Source organism: Benincasa hispida, chromosome 5 (assembly GCF_027475165.1).
Source record: "Benincasa hispida cultivar pf3 chromosome 5, pf3_genome.v1.1, whole genome shotgun sequence".
Classification (NCBI taxonomy): Eukaryota; Viridiplantae; Streptophyta; class Magnoliopsida; order Cucurbitales; family Cucurbitaceae; genus Benincasa; species Benincasa hispida.
The window spans coordinates 58239041-58263011 of record NC_143482.1 but is presented as its reverse complement, the minus strand read 5'-3'; the positions used below and the strand labels follow the sequence as shown (position 1 = coordinate 58263011).

At 33.2% G+C, this 23971-nt stretch overlaps 1 protein-coding gene across 1 annotated transcript; it reads left to right on the top strand.

The window, feature by feature from the left end:
- Positions 1–12880: 12880 nt before the first annotated feature.
- On the top strand, positions 12881–22595 carry LOC120077644 (uncharacterized). The gene is made up of 13 exons (XM_039031594.2): positions 12881–13391; positions 13697–14792; positions 15858–16079; positions 16187–16419; positions 16839–16913; positions 17684–17755; positions 17846–17944; positions 18046–18117; positions 18200–18314; positions 19559–19627; positions 19713–20142; positions 20792–20918; positions 21725–22595. Exons 1-13 carry the CDS (start codon positions 13242–13244, stop codon positions 22376–22378), a joined length of 3414 nt encoding a protein of 1137 aa, XP_038887522.1. The 5' UTR covers positions 12881–13241; the 3' UTR covers positions 22379–22595.
- Positions 22596–23971: the final 1376 nt, after the last annotated feature.

The following is a 23971-nucleotide window of genomic DNA, read 5'->3' as shown; positions in this document are numbered from 1 at the left end:
TTGGTCATATCCCAAATTTTATCAATATTCGAATTGTTAACCTTGATATTGAGTTATGGATAAAATGCCAAGTCAAAATTTGGCTATATTCCAAATTTTATCTCAAATTTAAATCAACTTAGTTTCTATACTAATTTCTAAGTAAAATTGAGCATATCCCAAATTTTCATTTCAATCCAAAATTGATCAAGATTCAATTTTACCCCAAATTCTATTCCGAATTCGAATTAAATTAAATTTACAATTAAAGTGGAACATAAATTCTACTTTAGTTCAAATTAAGGTTTACTTAGCAAAAGTGTATCAAACGAACAAGATTTTTAATCAAATGTTTGAGCTAAATTCTCATATTTTGATTATGATGATGCATCGAATTAAAAGAGTAAAAAAAATCATACTTTGATCTCAAATTACATTTTTTTTTTAGTTTCATTCACCCATATACGTGCATAAATCTCGAAAAGGGGCATTTGTTGAATGAGAAATTTTTGACCAATCACAAGTCACCACGTTGTTTGCTAAATTAACGATGAATTTCTAAATCATTGACTTTGGGTCCAATTAGAAGTTGACACATATCCCGAATTGAATTGAAGACAAGTTTCGATGACGTCACGCGGATGAATCAGATGAGATTAAATCGATCCAATTTGATATTACTATTCGGGCTTAAAGTCCAAACTACCAAAAAAAAAAAAGTTGAATTGAACCTAAATTTCATATCAGGCCTAAAACCAACTAATTGGGCCCAAGGGTCAGACCCATGGACCAACCAAGCCCACAAGGTTCACTTGAGAACTCTATAAATAGAGAAGTTCTCTTCATTTGTAAAAGTAACATTTTCTACACTCAGAAGACCTAGAGAGAATTCACTAACAAGCAGAGGACTCCCAATACTCCTGAAGCTGCACTCTTATAAGGAAAAAGATCTTTGAAGACACAAATACTCTTCCAAGACTTCTACTTCAAGCTTCCAAAACTCCTGAAGTTGCACTTCTATAAGGCAGAAGACCTTTAAAGATATAAATACTCTTTCAAGACTTCTACTTCGAGCTTCCAAGATTCCTGAAGCTGCACTTCTATAAGGCAGAAGACCTTTGAAGACAAAAATACTTTTCCAAGAATTCTACTCTAAGCTTCCAAGAATCCCGAAGTCGCACTCCTATAAGGCAGAAAACCTTTGAAGATACAAATACTCTTCCAAGACTTCTACTTCAAGCTTCCAAGACTTCCGAAGCTGCACTTCTATAAGGCAGAAGAACTTTGAAGACACAAATACTTTTCCAAGACTTCTACTCCAAGCTTCCAAGAATCCTGAAGCTGCATTCCTATAAGGCAGAAGACCTTTGAAGATCCAAATACTATTCCAAGACTTCTACTTCAAGCTTCCAAGACTCCTGAAGCTGCACTCCTATAAGACAGAAGACCTTTAAAGTCACAAATACTTTTCCAAGACTTCTACTTCAAGCTTCCAAGACTCCTGAAGTTACACTTCTATAAGGCAGAAGACCTTTGAAGACACAAATACTTTTCCAAGACTTCTACTCCAAGCTTCCAAGACTTCTACTTCAAGAACGTTCGGTGTTTTCCTTCTCCAAGTCAAGCATATTCACCCAACTGAGAGAGAATCAGAGGATCAAATATTAGAGATCGAACCACATCGCATCAAATCAACTCCAACATCAACACCAACTCAAGTTCAACTCTACGAAACACGTTTCTCCGGAAACCTCATGTGAACAGTGACAAACCATTATAAACATAACTCGTCTAACAAAAATTAACATCCTCTTAATGAATAGAAGAGTCGTTCCAATCTTTACATCATGCACTCATTGAACTGAAACAAAGCCTACATGTAGCATTCAAAAATATAACAGCTACAGGAATAGATGATCGAACCTTTAACAGAAGGTCGTGTTAGAGGTGGATTATTATATTGAAATCTGAAGTAGTTTTCTAAGATTGGAATAAGATGCATTATAATCTAAAAATATTTTAAAAAAATATATGAAAATGTTTAAACATACCTCGTTGGTGGTTCAAATCCCCACCTCCAATTATTGTACTAAAAAAAACTTTCAAAGTAACAAATCTTTTTTTGGTACTATATATTCAAAAGTGATACTAATCATTACCACATATTTGGAAGATTTTTGCTGAGTTTTAAGGACATTTTTTATAATCCATCTTGTTACTTCGGAACTAAATTTTAAATTTATCCATTTTAATTTTTGAAAAAATATTTATTAATATATAAAAACAAATTTTTTATCATTTAAATTTTCTTCATACCTTTAGTTGGGCCGCAAACCATGGTTTGATTTCCAAGCTTACATGCTGGAAAAACAAAACCCTGGATCCTATGCTTCAAATCTGTATAACTTGGTGGTTGATTAACTCAAATTGAAAAAAGATCAATAAAGAAAATGGAATTTAATCGGTAGGTTTGATCTTGGTAGAGTAAAGAAGGAAGGTTAATTAATTAATCTCCAAATTCCAATATTGTTTGTAAGAGCTTTTTAGAGAGAGAGAAAGCGGCAAACGACATTTATGGATAGATATATAAACAGAGAGAGTGTGGCGAAGGATGTTGTGGCGCTATTCGGTGATCAGATTGTGGCGAGGCTGCTATAGTCAACGATGGGATGTGATGGATGAGGCGGAGCGATGACCGATGGTAGATTATGTGGACAGTAAAGAGAGGTGTGGAAGAGTCTGATGTGTATATATGAGCGCATGATTGACAAGTTTATCAACTATATGAATGAAATGCAACGTTATCAAATATATTAGTCAAGCGTATACCAGTAGTGTATCGGTAGTGTTTCAAGGATATCGAAGATATATCAATAGAGTGTCAAGAGTATCATATCGGTAGTGTTTCGGTAGTGTTTCAAGAATATAACAATAGAGTATTAAGAGTATCATATCAGTAGTGTTTCAAGCATATTGAAGATGTATCAATAGAGTATCAAGGATATACATAGTTTGTCGAATGTATATCAGTAGTGAGGAGATAACGGACATCTTACATACTTAAATGTGGGTTGGCTTCCTTTATTGCCATTTTAGCTAACCTGATATATTTGGGCTACGGGCCTAATTTTTATAAATTGTTTTTTCTTCCTGCAATCATCCTTTTTTTTTTCTTTCCCGAAAGTGCTTGTAGAGAAAGTGTGTTATTGGGCTTTTACACGGGCCTGAAATCTTGTCTCTGTTGAAATAAATGGGCCTAAAAATGGGCCCCTACATGAGCTTTATAGGATAATTTACCGATGAAATAAGCGATTAACCTGAATTGTCTTCAGAAAATTTTCATCTATATTTTATGCCATTTTTCCTCTATTAAGGGATGGTTGGACTCTGCGCGCTCATTAGGAATGACCATTCAAATCGTAAAAATCGAATCAAACCAAATTGAAAACTCAGTAAAATCGAAAAATACAGTTCGATCTGGTTTAAAAATTTTAAAATCGAATTAATTCGGTCAAGTTCGGTTTCAATTTCAAAAACTAAATCTAAAACTGAACCAGACCGAACTGTTTTTTAATAAAAAAAAAATATATAACATAGATTTTTTTAAATACCAAAATTGAATCGAACCGTATATAGGCGGTCCGGTTTGAACCAATAAATCAGTTCGGCTCGGTTCACATATTATAAAATTTGGTTCGGTTCAATTTGACCACAAAACCGAACTGTTTCCACCCCTAGTTCTCACCCGGCGTTTGAGCGCGTGTTAAAATAATAGGGAGGAACGATTATTTTAACCTCATTTTGTAATAGTAAAATTATTTACAACTCAATGGTTAAAACAACCAACTATCTCTTTTTGATATTCTCAATAACTTCACCCATCGACAACCAACTCTAACAACCACATCTAGTGATCATTTCAGCAACTAACCCTATGAAGACCACCTTCGACATCCAATTTCGACATTGGACATCTCCTGCGACTATCTCTAAAGATTACCTCCGGTTGGCAACTTCATGATCACCTATGTGACTAACTCTGATGGCTAACTTCAACAACTACCACCTCTAACTCTCAATTTATGTGATGATCAGCTCCAAAGACTCCCTTCAATGTTCAACTCTTATGATCACTTCTACAACCCAATTCATAGTATTTCATAATCTCTATTTATATTAATTTAACAATAATAGAAACAAATTGGATATAGCAAATCAAACAAACTTATGTATAATAACATTTTGTTGCAGTTTAGTTCTGAAAAAACAAAACAAGTAAAATTAAATAAATCCTCAAACATGCCAGTGTATGAATTGTAGGAAACAATAGATAAAAAAACATACATGGAGATTATTATTTTTAAGATTTTTATGTAGAAGAAAATGAATTACGATACAAACAAAAATTATAATAGAAATAGCATATTTTAACGATTAAGTAACTAACCGAAAGTTTTAAGGACAAAAGTTATAAATTTACAAATTTTGAAAATAATTTTAACAATTGTATAAGTTTGAGTGTCCTAATTTTTTTTTTTATTACAAATATATGTTTTAATCCCTTGACTTATACAAAAATTAAGAAACAAATCCGGTTAATTTATATGGTTAACATAATATGACATTTAAGGTACTATTAATTGTATAATGATAATAATTTTTTGGATGGCATGAAATTGGTGTCAAATTGGTGAAAAATAGGAGAAGAGGAAAGTGGAGAATATTCAAAGTTGGCCAGATTTGTTATTTCTTATTTTCCACTTTTAGGAGAAAATTATGACTTTTAGGATCTACTTGTTTCACAGATATTGTTATGAAATTTCAGAAGAACATTTAATACTTGTGTTTGTTTCACGTAATGTCACTTAAAAAAACTTCATGATATTATTATCCTCACATGACTTTTTTTTTTATATACTTTGTATATTAGTGGGATTTTTATACTTGGGAGATAGATAGAGCATGATTAATTAATAAATTAATATCAATTGATTATTACTATTAAAATCAATTAATCGTGAAATATAAATACATCACTTTGACTTAATAAATGTCAACTAATACATTTGCCACTAATATTTTATATGATCTTAACTATTTAATATAAAATTTTATTATTAATTATTAATATTTTAATTAATTAACGTTTTTAATTTAAAATATTCGTTTAAAGATATTTTAATGGATTAAATAATTAATTAATAAAACAAAATATTAAATAGTTAAATTTAATCATACCTACATTACTTGTTCTCTTACATTTGATCAAATAATTATTTAATTTTGATTTATATATACAAAATTGGTAAATCAAACATATTCTTTCAATATTAATTATCCTGCATATCCAAACACATCAATTAAGTATCCCAAACATTAAAATTTCAGACATTTAATATCTATTCCCATAAAATAATATCTGTGATCCAAACGATCCTAAATATTTTATAAAGTTTTTTTTTTTTTTGGGCATAACATTTGTAGGAACGCAATAAAAGTTAAAACCTCCCAACTTAAAAAATCGAAGTGCATGTCAATTACAACGAGCCAAGTTTATTTTCTATGAAGCACAGATATTTCATGTGGGGTAAATAATCAGTATCAGACACGTATCGGATTCTGATACTTCCAAATATTTCTCAGATACGTATCTGACACGCAATTTGACGTATCTATACTTCTCATATACGTATCTGACACACGATTTGACGTATCTATTTCTATGCATAATTTTTTTTTTAAAAAAAGACATGTAACTCATCTAATCTTTTCCAGTCTAAAATTATGCAACCTATTTCCCTACTCGAGTCCAAAACTAAAAGAAAAAAAAAAAAATAACGAATCAAACACTATACTATAATCATCTAATCTTCATTTTCACATTTAAATCCCCACAAAGTCCACCAAAATATAAATCATTTGGATATCTTCAATATAAGTTATTCGTTTATCTTCATATTTCTCCCTCTAATTTTCTTTTTCTTCTTTGTAATATAAGTCACTTTATTAACTATTGTACTTCAACATCTTGGATGTTGCTTTTTTTGTATTGTATTTTAGTGTTTGTATTCTATTTTATGTTATTATTATTAACTTGTATGTTAAATTTAGCTATATCCTATATTTTTTTTAAAGAAAAAAAATGTATCTTCAACATATCAGTATTATCGTTTTTTTAGAAATATATATATTAAAAAATATATAAAAAAATGGCTCATCCTTAAATGTATCCGTATCTTAGTTTTTTAGAAATTGACGAATCGTCATATTCGATCATATCCGTATCTATGTCTTTGCTTCGTAGTTTATTCCGATGTGATTGTCTCTTATTGTACAAAACATGTGTGTATCCGCTAAATTGGAGTTTGTTTGGTCCTTTGACAAAATTAATATTAATGACAAACATTAATCCATATTCTCCTCGTATATTTATAGTGTCTTAAAAAGTCCAATCCATTGTTATGTTTTATTAAATATATAACACATTAAGAACACTAATACAAACAGACTTTGAGAATCTATCCAATCATGTGCGACCATTTTCGGAAATAATAATAATACATAATTATCAAAAGTAACACCAAAATTATTATATTTTCAAAATGTTCGAGTAACATGAATTTGACTAACTTGGTAAAATAAAATAAATATAAGTTTTTTTAAACAATTAGAAGGAGGATTTCAACCACACGTATGTTGTTCGTTAGCACGCATTTATATCAGTCGAGCTAAACTCATTTTGTCAAGGGAATATAAGTTATTGTTCAAACTAAATATCCAAACAAAAAATAACAAAAGTGTCGATGTCAACACAATTGTCGTACAAGTACAATTACTCTTTGTAGCTCAACTATTTCAACGTATTACTTATTTTTAAAAAAGTTATGATATGTTTGGTAGAGAATTTGGATTTTGTTTTATGTTTTTAGATTCACGTTTCAATCCAAGAGTCATAAGTAATCCTTGGAAATCGAAATAGTAATAGTATATGTGTTTGACAGACAATTTAAGTTTTATCTATGAAAACGGTTTTTTTGAATTCGGTGATCCGAACAGTATAAATTCCGAAAACAACATTTTAATGTTTTCATTGAATCTAGATTTTGAATTTTGAATTTTAAATTTTAAAATGCATAATTATATTAGATTGAGAAATAAAACATTTAGAAATATAATATGTTACGTTATAAACTCAATTAATTTTTTTTAAACGATATAATATGTATTATGTAAGGTACTATAAATTATACAATAATGCAAAAATAATAATTATATAAATATTTTTAATATAATTATATTAATAATAGTTTATTGTCAACTAAATATTATTCGTATTACAATTGGTTTATGATTTATAAATATATAAAATCGCATTTTTAAACAATTGTGTAAATTATAAGCCAATTTATAAATATGCTGCTAAACACATGTTTGAAAACATGAAATATAAATACGTTTTCATTTTTTTTTTTTTCAAATGGGCCTCAACTATTCAAATCCTCTCACCACGTATGATAAACCGACACGACCGACCTAAACCGGCCGAAATAGGGTCGACTGGTCGAAAATCTAAACAATTCGGTCGGGGTCGGTTTCAAAATTACCCGCCGAATTAGCTTTCAGCGAGCACACAAGAGGTCAGGTCTCGACCCGACCCGACCGAAATTTTTAAAAAAATAAAAAATAAATAAATAATTGAATAATAAGCTTCGATTTTCCTTCTTCCGTCCGCACGCCGCAAATTGTTAGGGTTTTGTTCTTCAGCTTTCAGCTTCGTTCCGTCTTCCGCCGTTCCTCTTCCTTGCTAATAATCCTTCACTTGCAAATTATGGATGGTCCGATTTTCAGAGGCAGTCGCCCATTTCGCAGTTCGCAGTCGCACCGTACACTGCTGCTTGTCTTATTCGTAGCCATTCTCAGTCACACCGGCGGGTCGTGTCGTTCCTTCCTTCCTTTTACACCGTCTTCGTGCAGAGACCTTCCTTTCGTAGCTCGTCTTTGTGCCGTTCCTTCCTTCCTTTCGATTCTCAGTCGCACCGGTAGCCGTTCCTTTCGATTTTCAGCTGTTCTTTGTATTTTGTAATGTATTCTAAATGGAAATTAGTTTGAAAACAATGGAAATTATGGATTGGCTTTGATTTATGGATGTATGGTTAGTGATTGACTTAACAATCTTACTGAGTTTATGTAAAGTTGAAATCCTTTGAGTTTTTGTAAATTGTGTGATACTGACGAGTGACGACGTCTGTCATGTTGTGGTTCAGCTACATGGATTCAATGGATATGGAGTTTGATGAAACTGCAATTGATGCTTCAAAAAATGAACGAGATGCAGAAGAAACGGATGCCAATACAAATATCATTGATGTTGGTTCAGCAAATGAGACATCATATGTTCCAAATCCACCAAAAAGAAGGAAGGCGGTGAAAAAAATCCATGGTTTGGGATCATTTTGAGAGGCTAAAAGGTGATCCTAAAGACACGTGCTCAATGTAAGTACTGGAGTTATCTATGCATGTCATTCCAAATGTAATGGTACTAGGGCTATGAAGAATCATTTGGAAAATTGTAAAAAATACCCTTTACCAGAAAAAGAGAGATCCAACCCAAATGACATTTTCTTTTAAAACTAAAGTCAAAGACAATGTTGGGGATAATACGTCACAACTTGTATGTGAGTCATATAGTTTAGAGAGTTATCGGAAAGCGTTGGTTGAAATGGTAATTGTTGACGAATTGCCATTCAAGTTTGTGGAGGGTAAAGGATTTAAGAAATTTGTCGATAGATTAACATGTGCAAGTCAACCTAGATTTGTTGTTCCGTCTCGGTTTACTGTGGTTAGAGATGTGCTTAAGTTGTATGTTAATGAGAAAAATCGTTTGAAAGACATGTTTGTGAATAGAAAGTATAGAATTTCTCTCACTATGGATTGTTGAACATCGGGACAAAATATAAATTACATGGTCCTAATTGCCCATTTCATAGATTATGATTGGAGATTACATAAAAGAATACTTAGTTTTTATCTAATTGAGAATCATAAAGGGGATACTATTGGTAAAGCCATCGAAAAGAATTTGAAGGATTGAGGCATTGAAAGGGTAATGACTTTAACTATTAATAATGCAAGCTCGAATGATACTGCCATTACTTATCTTTTGAAAAGCTTTGATAAGGGATTATTGTTTGGTGGAGAATTTCTACATGTTCGTTGTTGTGTTCATATATTAAATCTCATAGTATGTGATGCTTTTAAGGAACATAATGATTGCATTGAAAGGATTTGATATACTGTACGGTTTATAAGATCTTCTTCTACACGTTTTTTAAATTTAAAAAGTGCATTGAAATTGAAAAAATTTCTTGTAAAAGTTATGTGTGTCTTGATGTTCCCACTAGATGGAACTCTACATATTTGATGCTTGAGGCAGCTGTAAAGTTTGAAAAGGCTTTTGATAGATTATAAGATGAAACTGCTTCTTATAGACACGATTTGTCACCAAATAAGGAAGATTGGAAAAATGCTAAGATGTTGACTAGGTTTTTAAAGGTCTTTTATGATATGACATTGAAAATTTCAGGGTCTTTGTATACCACTTCGAATATGGTTTTTCATCGAATTACAGTGGTTCAGAATTGTATACGTTTGAATGCTGGTAGTGCAAATGCAATGCTAGTTGGAATGGCCAATAGCATGAAGGCCAGATATGAGAAGTATTGGGAGAACAATGAAAAAAATAATTTATTGTTGTATGTTGCTATTGTGCTAGATCCTCGAAAAAAAACCAAGGTTTGTATCTTTTTGCCTTAAAAATTTTTTTGGGCTAGAGGTTGCCAAATCTATGGGAAATGTAGTGAAACAATGTTGTAGACGTCTCTTTCATGAGTATAGTATTACTCATACTCAAAGTGGGAGTGGTAGTACTACTACTAATACACCAATTGTCCTAGCCTTGGAGACCATGATTGATTGTGATCCAACTGAAAAGGTGGGTGAAGACTTTATCTATGATACAATTGATCTTTATTTTGAAGGCGATGAGACTACGCCCTTCGAACAGGGGTCAGAGATTGATATTTATTTGTTGGAAGCGAATGTTAAGAATGAAGGTGATTTTGACATACTTCAATGGTAGAAGAGGAACAGTCATCAGTTTGAGGTTCTTAATCGCATGACTAGAGACATTTTGGCAATTATCTACTGTAGCGTCTGAGTCGGCTTTTAGTACAGGAGGACGTGTTGTTGATTCATCACGTTGTTCATTGGCTCCAAAAATAGTGGAGGCTCTCATTTCTATTCAAAATTGGCTAAATTCTGGTCCAATAGATATTGAAGTTCAACATGACATGGAAGAAGCTTCATTATTTGAAGAAGGTATTTATTCATCATTTGTATTTTGTAATTGTAACTTGTTGAATGAAAATCTTAATGAGGTTGTCTTTCTCTTCTTAATCTTAATTATATAGGATTTAGAGTGGTTATGGACAATGAAAATGACATCCAAGACCTTCCAAATTTTGCAAAATTGTCCGTTAACGATTAAGCATTTATGATTTGATTTTATTATAATTTGGTTGTATTTGGCAATTGACTTTATGTTTTATTGTAAATGAGTTGTATTTGACAATTGACTTTATGTTTTATTGTAATTTCTAGTTTGATTGCATTGTATATGAGTGTGACTATGTGTCATGTGACATTTCTATTTGTAACGTACACTCTCGACTCTCATATTAGTTTTGTTTTCGATCATATATGTAATATGTATTAAAGGTTCTTTAAGTAATTAAGCGAAGCGAGCAGTAACACAATCCCAAACAATAGACAGGTTAATTATTAAATATTAAAGGTTGTCAAATCTAGGCTAGCTCTATTCCATAAGTACTAAAATAATAAAATGTGAAATAATATATTGAATTTTGACTCACAATCATAAATTAAAAGATAACTAAACATGATTGATAAGAAAGTTAATAAATAGTTGTTTTTTTATTATTAAAAATTGTTATTTATAACGATAATGATTTATAATTAAATATAACTTCTACCTAATAGCCAAAAAAAATTATAATGATTTATAATTTATAATTGCAATTTTTCTTAGAATTTTAATAAATAAATATAATATCTTTTAAAGGAAGAAAAAAAAGCAAAAAAAATATAACTATAAAACGAAAGAACCGACTGACCGACCGACTGGTTGTGTTTTCGTTCAGTTGCCAGGCGGGATTGGTTTGGATATATTCCAAACCGATTATGATCGGTTCGGGGTCGATTTGATCTGAAAGCCGACTCCGACCAACCGATGATCACCCATACGTATAATGATAAAAATAAAACTACTAAAAAACAATTTACAAAGTAATTAATTTATCAAAATACTCAACTCATGAATAAGGTAACTATCAATTTCGAAGTTGAAGGTTAGATTCTCTTTTTTGGATATAGTGTTTTTTAGTACAACTAGAATGAGAAAGGAGATTAAACCGTGCATGCCAAATTCATTTAGCAAGTCACCTTGATATTGACTCTCTTTTTTGATTCACTCTATTATGTTATAAGATAATAATAAAAAAAATAATTCGTGTAAATTTGGAAGGGATTGGAAATTTCGTCACTTTAACCAAACTTGGAATCTTTATGAAAAAAAAAAAGAAAGAAAGAAAGAAAGAAAAATATAATTGATCTGGCCTCGTTCTAGAAATTATCGGGAAAGGGAGATGGATAAATATAAAAAAATGGATTACAAGGGTATAATAAATTAATGCAATGAAATTCATATTCTATAACACGATGATATATATAATTTATGATTTAAACTTAAAGAAAAACAACTTATTTACGATTATAAAAGTAAAAAACAACATACAAAAGAGAAGAAAAAGACTAAACTTAGTAGTTTTCAAAAGTTCAAAATAAAAGAAATAAATGGTTATTAAATTAAGATCAAATAATCAATTAATTATTGTTCTATTTGGTAATCATTTTATTTTTTAAATATTACTTCTATCTTCAAATTTCTTCATATGTTATTTACTTTTTATTATTTGTTTAAAAAATCAAGTCAAATGTTGATAACTAAAAAAAGTAGCTTTCAAAAAGTTTTTTTTTTGAATTCGGTTAGAAATTCAACAATTGCACTTAAGAAATATGCAAATCACTGTAAAAAAAAAAAATTAGATAAAATAAACATAATTTTCAAAAACAAAAAATCAAGCGGTTACCAAATGATACCATTTTTTGATTTTCACTCAGAAACTAGTACATCGATGAATAAATCTCATTCTTTAATCAATATCTATACTGATTATCTATTATTTGATATATCACCAACGCCTAGACAATAGCCACTAGTGCAAGAGTTAATGATAATAATAAAAATACTGATGAAAGAGAAGCTTGATGAATATAGAACCGATACATCACTTCAAGTTGAAGATCCAATCTTTCACCTTATATTTGTTGAGCTTAATAAACCAACGGAAAAAAGTCTCGAGTTCAAGAAGGATACAAATCTAAGCTTCCAATAACTAAAGAATACTTTAACTAATTAAGCCATACAAGTGACAATTGTATTAACATCTTTTTAGTTCAACGATTACAAAGTGAGAGATCGAACTATTGACATTTGAAATGATAATTGATATTTTATCTAATAAGTTATGTTTAAGTCGACAACTTTGATATACAATTGCTATATTCACAACAATAATCTAATACAATTTGATAGATTATTGTTCATTTAATCCGAAATTTAAATTCATACAATAAATTCAACATAGTTCCAACGATAAAACACTTATTACCATCTCCCAACGTTGAAATTAAAAAAAAAAAAAGAAAAAGAAAAAGAAAAATGGTAGTTTTGTAAATAAGATCAACAAATTCGGATCCCTTCAGAAAACGGAGAAATTAAAAGCGTTTGATTATTATTATTATTATTATTTTATTTTTATTATTATCATTATTATTTTCTCATCGACAAAAAAAAAAAACCTCCCACATCTTCCCAACCTGCTCCTTCATCAGTGTCTATCCCAATTTCATTTCCATATTATTTTCCCTTTATTTTGTATGATTTTTCTCTGAATTTGTTGAGAGGGTCATTGTTCCGATCACTCGATTTCGTTCTTTTAGGGCTCTTTCGATTTGTGTTTAATCCATGTGTTTTTGATCTGTTTTTGATTTCTCATGTTCACGTTTCGTGATTCCGTTGCCTCGTTGCTTCGATCCAAGAGTTGCAGATTTTGAATTCAGCAATGGCATCGGTGCAGAACCCAGCGCCGAACGTGGATCTCTTCGATGCATACTTTCGACGTGCCGATTTGGACCGCGATGGTCGAATTAGTGGCGCTGAAGCGGTTGCCTTCTTTCAAGGCTCCGGATTGCCCAAACAGGTTCTTGCTCAGGTAACTTCATTACTCCTTCTCCTTTTGCTTTCTTTTTCTTCTGGGTTTGTGTCATTTTGCACTCTCCGTGGTGGGTTTTTGGTTGCTGTTTGTAGTTGACAATAATCGATGTTGCTTTGGTTGAGTATGACTGAGATTTGAATCAGGTCTGTAGGTTTTTCTTCTCTTAGAGGATGGAATTTGCAATTTTTGTACCAATTGGTTTTATTAGTTCGAGAATCTTTGAGAAATTCTACTCATGTATCTTGATTATTTGGCTTCAGCTCTTGTTCTATTTGTGACCCTTTTTGTTGATTTATCTGCAGATTTGGGCGCTTTCGGACCCTAGACAGATTGGTTTCCTTGGTCGGGCGGAGTTTTATAATGCCCTTAGGCTGGTCACTGTAGCACAGAGCAAGAGGGAATTAACTCCTGATATTGTGAAAGCAGCATTGTTTAGCCCAGCTGCAGCTAAAATACCAGCACCACAAATAAATTTCAATACCCAGCCTGCATCTCAGTTCAATTCTACTGCCGCAGCACCTACACCTCAGAGTGGCATTGTTGCTCAAACGCCCTCCCAAAGTTCTGGATTGGATTCACAGGTTCCTCGAAATGTCACTACGAATGTTCCGCCGGTTTCTTCTAGGGAGAGTCAATCTGTAAGGCCTCCGTCAGCAACTTCAAATTCTGCTCTCCGTTCAGCACAGGGATTTCCAGGAGTAGGCACTGTTTCTGGGCCACCTCCGACGAATTCAAGCATCTCAAATGATTGGGTTAGTGAACGTACCAGTGGAGTTCAGGGGACACCCTCACAACCTCCTAATAGAGGAGTCAGTCCTGCTGGAACACAGGTTGGATTTGGGCAATCAAGTGCAGGACTAACAGCTTCTCTACCCCCAAGGCCTCAATCTGCTCCTGGAGTAACGTTGGCTGCACCATCACCTGTGGAGAGTAAAGTGCAAGGTATTTCTGGAAATGGGACTGCTCCTGGATCTTATTTTGGAAGAGACGCCTTTGCTGCAACCCCCATTCCCTCAAAACAAGATGTCACTGCTGACAATAAGACTTCCCCATTAGCCGCTGTTCCTGTATCTACTGTTACACAACCAATAGTTAGAGCAAGTTCCCTTGATTCTTTGCAAAGTTCATTTATGAAACCACCTCTTGCGAATCAGGCCCAACGGAACCAGGCACTTGGGAAGCCCAATCAACAGGGCATATTGCAATCTGCTTCCTCTGGATTACCAACAGGATCTCAGAACTCTGTTTCTGGACAGTCTCAGCGCCCTTGGCCTAGAATGACACAGAATGATGTGCAAAAGTATACTAAAGTTTTTGTTGAGGTAGATAAAGATAGAGATGGAAAAATTACCGGTCTAGAAGCACGCAACTTGTTCTTGAGTTGGAGATTGCCAAGAGGTATAAATCCCCTTCAAACGAGTTTTTACTTTTCCTTTTATATTTTGCAGGATTGCTGCGTTCCTTTTCACTTCCTATTTATCATCATTCCCGATTTTTATTTTGATTTTGAGTCTGTTATGCAACAAGGTTAGACTGTTTAGTGACTTCTAAGCACGTTCCTTCATGAAGTTGAATGTAGGTATTAGTTGTGGATTACTTCGTGTGATATTCAATAATTATCTTTGAGTTGTCTGGTGGTGGAGAAATTATTCAAGAAAGTTGGAACAATCTAGCTGACAATTTTGTACCAAATCATCGTGGGTTGGCATTGGCCTAGTGGTCAACAAGGGTTATGGGTTTAATAGAGGACTTAGAAGGAATGCGGTCAATCGAGAAAAAAAAAAAAAAGGAATGGGGTCAATGCATGGTGGCCACTTACCTAGGATTTAATATCTTATGAGTTTCCTTGGCACCCAAATGCTTTAGGATTAGACAAGTTGTCCTGTGAGATTAGTCGAGGTGCACACAAGTTGACTCGAACACTCACGGATATCAAAAAGAAAAAAAAAAGCAAAATACAAATTTGTACTATTTGATGTAGGAGAAAGGAACCAATATTTATGGTTTAACCATGCATCCAAGGAGTTTAGAGGGTGACAGCCACGATATGGTGGCCACATTGAATACCAACGATGCTTGCCACTAAACTTCACTAGCATACACACCTATATAATCAGATATGACACTGAACATAAAAACCACTTTTGACTTTTTAGTTTATTGTTGAATACGCTGTTACTTCCCCTGGATGATAGTCATTTCTTCTTCTTTGGACAAGAAATAATTTTATTGATCAAGCGGAATGTTAAAAAAATTATAATTTCCAAACTTGATGTCAGTACTATGCCTAAACCTTTCTATTTCTAGTAAGTTGGAAAATATCAGAATTGTTTCGTTGATGGTCAGATTAGAATCTTTTATATTTCTCATTTGAATGGTTGTTTGTTTGATAAATGTATGCTAATTTATTTTCTTGGTTGATAATGATATTCTCACGAGTATATTATTGTTGACATCTGTCAGAGGTTTTAAAGCAAGTGTGGGACTTATCCGATCAAGATAATGATAGCATGCTTTCTGTCAGGGAGTTCTGTATTGCACTCTATTTATTGGAGCGGCATAGGGAAGGGCACATTCTTCCTGCTATGCTTCCTAGCAACATCATGTTTGATTTTTCCAGCAATGGTCATCCTGTGACTCCAGCTGCATCTAACTATAGCAATGCAGCTTGGAGACCCACAGCTGGTAATCTCTTTTGACGAGTCACTTCATGGCCTTTTGCAACTTGTTGGACTCCTCTAGGTGGGAAGAACTTTACCTCAATGCTAACCTTTTTCCTTTTATTGAAAAAGGTTACCAACAGCACCAAGGCGTTCCTGGGTCTGGTAATCTTCAGGGAGCTCGTACAGTTGGAGTACGTCCGCCTATACCTGCTACAGCCTCCTCAGTGGAGGGTGAGCCACAGACCAGTCAACCTAAATCAAAGGTGCCCGTGCTGGAGAAAAATCTTGTCAGTCAGCTTAGTACAGAGGAGCAGAACTCCCTCAACTCAAAGTTTCAAGAGGCAGCAGATGCTGAGAAAAAGGCACCTTATTTACTTCCTTCTAATGCCTTTTTGTTCTACCCTCTGATATAGACATAACATAGTAGTGATCTTGGCTATATTTCTTTCGAGATATCATGGAATTACAAATAGAACACCTTGATTTTATGTCTTCCAGAAAAATATTGCTTGCTTTTATGCATAGATGTTATTTTTTATTTATTGAAAATTGGTCTGTGGATTGGAAAAGTTGCAGCTGGTGGTTTTCTCTGTCATTTTCTATTCTTTTCTCGTGTAGATGGAAGTGTGAAGTCCCCTCATCTCATGGGGATTAACATTCTCGCATTGTTACAAACTAAGCTATCGTATCATTTGCTCTAATATTAAATAATTTATATTTTCCTACTATTTTGTGTTTTGTCTGTCACTCATGTTCCTGACACTTGTTTTATTCAATGAAGGTTGAAGAATTGGAGAAAGAAATTTTGGAGTCCAGACAGAAAATAGAGTATTACCGAACTAAAATGCAGGAACTTGTAAGTACTAAGAATTCTTTTATGCATCTTTTTATCTTTAAGCCATGAGCCATTCGTGGTTATACTTGTATATGGACTGCAATGGAGTGTGGTTCAAAAAGTTTTGTAAAGATGAGGGGTCAATTGTTGAGAAACGCATTCACACACAAGGAACTTAGCAGCTTTTTCCTCGTATTTATTTTCAAAGTTTTTGTTTCTTGACCGGCGGGCTCTTTTTGTCTAGAGTGTAGTTTGTGGGAGGTGGTTCTCTCTCCCCTGGTCAGACTCTTTTTTGTTTATTTATTATCATGTTTTATTTAAATATATCCTCTTTTGATGTTTCTTATAAAAACAAAACTTTCTATTTCTTATGAAAAATAATAAAATTCTAGAAGTGTAACCGAGCACCTATCATATGCTTGACTTGAGTGAAAGGTTCTTGTTTTTATAAGCACTAGCTTTTGTTTTTCTTTTGCTAAAGAAGGCTTTTGTAGTGTATGTGTCTGTTGAAAATTGATTTTGTTCATAATACATCAACATTTTTTTTTCTCTGTAGAAGATAGTTTAAGTATAATATTTTATTTTATTACCATTGAAGGCATTTTTAAGGTCACGAGTCACTGGTTTTGCATTTTGGTGATTGATTGGCCCATCTGTTTTAATTCGGCTTTCAATTCTTAATATGTTATACAGTTGTGTACGTGTTAGATGTATAGGACAGGTGTGTTACAGTTATAATGTTTGGTTACCCAGCTGCTTTTCCCTGATTCTATTTTTCTTCTCTCAACAAGGTTTTGTACAAGAGCAGATGTGACAATCGGCTGAATGAAATATCTGAAAGAGTGTCTTCAGATAAACGTGAGGTATCTATATTTGATGGAGAATAACGTGTAGTTCATAGTGTTAAATTTAAATAATTACAGTGAACTCAATGAAGGTTTTGATTATATCAGGTAGAGTCCCTTGCTAAGAAATATGAAGAGAAATACAAACAATCTGGTGATGTAGCCTCCAGATTAACCGTTGAAGAAGCTACATTCCGTGATATACAGGTGTTCATCACTGTTTTTCAATCAGACTGTGGGAATCAATTTCAACTATGCTATGCATTCAGAAACTAACTATTATTCGATGCCGGTTTTCTCTGGTGTAGGAAAAGAAGATGGAACTGTATCAGGCGATTGTAAAGATGGAACAAGATGGTGGTGCAGACGGTGTTCTTCAGGTAAATTTAGTTTTGGGCCAATGGAACCCTACAGGAATTCACCTATAAGGCCATTGACTCATTTCTATATTCCAAACATCAGGCTCGTGCTGATCGTATTCAGTCAGATATTGAAGAGTTAGTGAAATCTCTCAATGAACGCTGCAAGACTTATGGTTTATGGGCAAAACCAATAACTCTGAATGAACTTCCGTTTGGTAAGTCTTTTGTACTGCATTATTGAATTCTCTGCCAAATCTCATTTTTCTGGGTATTACTGTAGTTTCCTTCCCAGCAGTCAATATTTGTGTAGACATGAAATAAGATCATGAAAACTTGGTTATGAATGATTTACATTCGAATCAACATGATCATTTACCTTTCATTATCGGGAACTAGTCAGTCGTATTGCACATGCAAGTTCAATCACAACATTTTGGGAACATGTATTTCTTTTTAATCTTATTTGGTATCTTAACTATGAGAAATAAGTGAATGTAATTTTCTTATAGAATATTCAGTTTTGGGTAATGGGTACATTATAAAAAAAGTGGAATTTAGTCACGGAGATCATAGGTTTGCCTTTCCTTTCTTTATTAGATAGATACTCGACAGTTGACACTATCAGCAATTCTAATAAGGTATCTGACAATAAAAGATTAAGTTGCATATGTGCGTGGAAGAAAAATAGCCACGCACCTCTCAATTGTCATCATTCTTTTCTTTTCAACTAATGAATTGTGTTAGTGGTCATTGAAGTTGCATATTTAATTAATTTCATCCAATGGTAGTTTTATCCAACATTACCGTCGTTTATGTAAAGAAACCCTACTCATCATTCCCTTCATTGGCGTTCATTAGTCTTACTGTATGTTACTTCCACATCATCGTTCTTAATATTATAACTTTTAGTCAAAAAATGTTTCTGTCGAATTTGCATATCGTAGCTTGCATTATTGATTTTACGACTTCGGGACATAGATTAGGAGCACTTTATTTGCCGACTCTTTGCATCAAGATAGTCTACAAGAAATATTTTTCAATTAATTACCTGATTAGTCAAAGTTTAAAAGAACATCAATTCATAATTTAATATTTCAAGTAACTTTGGATGAGATCTTAAAATTTATATATTGGAAGGGATGTGGGATTTAGAGCTCAAAGGTCATGGGGTTGTAGCCATAGTTTTAATCTATTTGGCTAATTTCAAATAAATGATAGTCCTATTCTTGTTGTTCTGATTATATGAAATATAGCTCATATGATTATAAAGTATCATGCACCCCCCTCTTTCCCAATTTGATGGTTTTTGTCATCTTATAATATTTTTTGCACACAGATTATCCTTTTTTTTTTGGGAGGGGGTTATTATGAAGGGATTATCTCTCTCTCTCTTCCTCTGTTTCTTTTGCTCTCCTTGCGGATTTTTTTTCATCATTTTCCTCAATGTTTTCAAATAAAGGTTGGCAGCCTGGCATCCAAGTGGGAGCTGCTGATTGGGATGAAGATTGGGATAAATTTGAAGACGAAGGTATGCTTGAGGAGTTTGTATTAGGCATCGCGTTAGCTTATCTGTTGTGACTACCGTAGATGAATCGTTTATAATTTATTTTCAGGTTTCTCTGTTGTCAAGGAGCTCACTCTTGATGTGCAAAATGTAATTGCTCCTCCTAAGCAGAAATCTAAGTCATTTCAAAAGGGAAAACTTGACAGCCAAAACGTTACACCTGCAGCGGATGATGATACCAAGGAAGGAGATTCTGCACCAAATGCTGATACCAAGAGAGAGAAACATGCTAGCATGGATGAAACAGCTGTTGAAAATGGTTCCGCACATGATAATAAAAGTGAAGATGGGTCAGCCAAAAGTGCTCCTAACAGCCCCTTTACAGCCAAAAGTGCTCCAAACAGCCCCTTTGCACCCAAAAGTGCTCCTAGCAGCCCCTTTGCAAGTAGTGTTATTGGAAGTCCCAAGGAATATATGGATTCCAATTTTGGAAAGGCTGCTGGCTTTGATGCTTCACCCCGTGATAAGGACACTTTAAGGTATTGTCAACAGTCTTTTTCCTTATAAGTAGCAGTTAAGAAGTTTTGTCCTTCTGAGATATGCCTTACCCTTTATCTCTCCCTTGTTGGGCCAAGTGCACATGTGAGGGAGAGTGGTCTGGAGTGAGTTGAAAAGAATAGGTTCTATGTGATTGGATATAAAATATCAAAGGAGAATGAGTTGAAAATAGTTTACCTTAGCCCAATAACTTAAATTTGTTGTAGGTCTAGTGATTATTTAATATACCATAATTCCTCAATCAAACTTTTCTTCTTGATTCTCTATTTCTACAAGAGTTTTTGTTTCTAATTTTTACTTCTATAGCCTGTTTCTGTGTACCCCTTTCTTTGTGGTTTATGGGTCATGGTCTTGATCTTTAATTGATTACCATTGTTACCTATATGTTTATAAGAAACAAACGTCAGTGTGCAAAGGTGGGTGAAAAAAGGCTCTGGGTGTTGGGGAAAACTTTTGATTTTTCTTTTTCCGAAACCTACGGGAGAGGAGATATTCAAAAGGAATTCGTTCTTTAGCAAGAAACAAGAGTTGCAAAAGGAGTTCATAACTACTATCATTCTTGTGGTTTTTTCATCTTGAAGTTTACTTTCTGCTCTTGAACAAATAATTATACCTGAACCATTTCTTCAGTGATCACGGAGGTGCGGGATCTGTGTTTTCTGGTGACAAGAGCTATGACGAACCAGCATGGGGAACATTTGATACGAATGATGATATGGACTCTGTTTGGGGCTTTAACGCAGGAGGTTCCACCAAGGTAAGCAGAAAATTGTACTTTATGAGTGACACTCAATTAGCACAAATGCTCCTCTATTATTTATACTATCAACTTTTCTCCCCTTAAGCTACCGTCTCCGTATTCTGTTCCTTATCCTTGAGAACTAGGACACACTGGGCACTCTGTTTTTTCTGGTCGGAGTATGTGTTGGTCACATATGTACAGACATGTGCAAACACAACATGTGTGAATTTTTGGACACATCTTGACACATGGACATGTCCGGTAGAAGAAAAAAAAAGGACATTTTATAAACTGCCATGGCAACCCATTAACAAAGTAAGAAAAAGTGCCTATTCATATGCAAGGACTCGGCCCTAAACAAGCAAAGTAGAAGGTTAATGCATTTTGAACCTGTATAAAATGAAGCAGTCCACCAAGTTGCCCAATTAAATTTGGCCACGTGGCAAACAATATTGTTTCTTTTTTAAAAAAATTGAATTGTTATTTTTCTATTATGTAATAAATGAGGACTGGTTGCCCTAAAATGAATTGTTTTGATTGCAACTTTTTATGTTCTTAGGTTTCCTTTTTAATGTAAAATGTACATGACTTATCTATTTAAAAGTGTGAAATATATGAATATATATGTATAATCAATACCCATGTATTTGATTTTTGAAATTTCAATTATGTGTTATGTTATCTTTTTGTATGGTGATCCTGAGATCTACTTGTTATGTTGTGTTTTTTGCCTATGTTCATTTTGCTTCAGCCTTTATTCTTTAAGCTGTTAATGAGACCTGCTGATGCATATATTTTTATTTGCCATTTACTCATTGTAGACCGACAGTGATGTAAACCGGGACAACTATTTTTTCGATTCTGGGGACTTGGGCTTGAATCCTATTAGAACAGATCCATTCCAGGCTAAGAGAAGCACATTTGCTTTTGATGAGTCTGTTCCTAGCACCCCAATCTTCAACTCGGGCAATTCGCCGCATAATTACCACGAGGGATCAGAACCAAGCTTTGACAGCTTCTCAAGGTTTGATACTTCCAGCGTGCACGACAGTGGTTTTTTCCCTCCACGTGATGCATTTTCACGGTTCGACTCAATGCGCAGCAGTAGAGATTTCGACCAGGGTCCTGGATTCTCGTCATTTGGTCAATTTGATACAACGCACAGCAGTAGAGACTTTGACCAAAGTGGACCTTCATCACTGACGCAATTCGATTCAATGCGCAGCAGTAAGGACTTTGATCAGGGATTCCCTTCATTGTCACGATTCGATTCGACACGCAGCAGCAGGGACTTTGACCAGGGATTCCCTTCATTTTCAAGATTCGATTCGATGCGCAGCAGCAAAGACTTTGATCAGGGTCATGGATTCCCATCATTTGATGATCCAGACCCTTTTGGATCGACAGGGCCGTTTAGGGCGTCCCTGGATAATCAAACTCCAAAGAAAGGATCGGATAATTGGAGTGCCTTTTAGCCAGGTTTGCATTGCTCATTTTACATATATGATATGTTTTGTCTAAAGCTTTCCTAGAACGGTTTAAGCTGTGGGATGATATGATATTATTTGAGATGTAGGTTTGTCCTCAGTGTGCCATCTTTGCCTCAGGTTGATGCTTGTCATGTATTTTCTCCCCCTTTTTCTGTTCACCTTGCGTATTCAATTTTTTATATAAATTTTAAATTCATTTGTACGTCTTTTTTTTTCTTTTTCTTTTTTTTTTTTCTTGAAAAAGAGAATCCTTTATATAGCTTATTGGCGTGAGAATTTGATTAATTTCCTTAGAATATTATTTCCTGTTGAATTATAATGCCATCGACCCTTGAGTCTGGATTTGCTGCTATTCTCCCCCCCATTTTTTGAGTGATTTTGTGATATTTTTGTCCAATACTGAAATATATTTGTGGAGGGGATTACTTTCTTTTTTAATCTTTTGATGTACTTTTTGTTTTACATTTATACTTGGAATGATAAATATTTTATTTCTTTCGAGTATTTTGTCAAACTTTTCTTTTCTTTTCTTTTCTTTTCTTACTATTTATATTTTTCATATTAGGAGAACCATATCCTTATTTCAACATTGTTAATGAAAACAAACACTAGGAAACATATAATTCTAATTATTTATTTAATGCTATTACTACTTTTTTTCTACTTAAGCTAAACTGCTAGAAAGAAATTAATTTGAGGAAATATCTAAAATACATAAATTGGAGGTTCATATCCAATGCAAAGATGCAAATTATTTTGTATGCTTAATTTTCTTTTTAAAATTACTTTAAGTACAATAAATATGAGGGATGTGAACAATAGAATTCTCGTATTGTATGCCATTTGAGCCATGCTTTGGCTTATCTTTTATTGTTCTTTTTTTTCCCAATTCAGCAATAGGGGTTGAAGATTGAACCCTTAATTTTTAGGATAATAATTTGTGGATTATTATTAAGCTAAGCTTGAATTAACAATTAATTACTCATTTAAATCAATTATTAATGGTCAATTGAAATATATTTTTAACATAATATAAATTAGGTAAGATTGTTTTTTTTTTATTAAAATAATAATAATAAATAAATAATGGAATATATTAGGTTGAGTCTACAAATTTCTATATTGTTAACCTGCCATTGAGCATCTTCTTCCTAAGTTTGTTATTAAAAAGAATCAATAAATTGAAATCAATTTTTGGTGTCTAAACAATAATGGGAGTTTGATGTGTATTTATAACTATTGCAATGGTTAGACCTAGATTTCATATTTGGATTCCAAATTTTGATAAGGTTTTAGAAGCAAATGTCGTAATTTCGATTAACTCTGGCTGGAGAGCTTTATAGACTATTTTCAAACTTCAAAGATCAATTAAAAATCAAATTCAAATAACGTGGACCAAACATATCATTTATGAAACTTAAAGGACCAAATATAAATTAAATTCAATTATAAACGATCAAAAATGTTAGTTTTAAAATTCATAAATCAAATAGAAAATAAATATATGGAGCACCCGAAACTCGACCATGATTGCGACTTCTAAAGTCTTTTAATTGTACACTTGTGACTTGTTAATTG

What these genes read in the sequence shown, in the direction of transcription:
- LOC120077644 (XM_039031594.2), top strand. Translation starts at nt 13,242, where the DNA reads ATGGCATCGGTGCAGAACCCAGCGCCGAACGTGGATCTCTTCGATGCA. An exon ending in GAGTTGGAGATTGCCAAGAG is followed by an intron (nt 14,793 to 15,857) that starts GTATAAATCCCC and finishes GACATCTGTCAG; the next exon opens with AGGTTTTAAAGCAAGTGTGG. An exon ending in TCTGAATGAACTTCCGTTTG is followed by an intron (nt 18,315 to 19,558) that starts GTAAGTCTTTTG and finishes TTTCAAATAAAG; the next exon opens with GTTGGCAGCCTGGCATCCAA.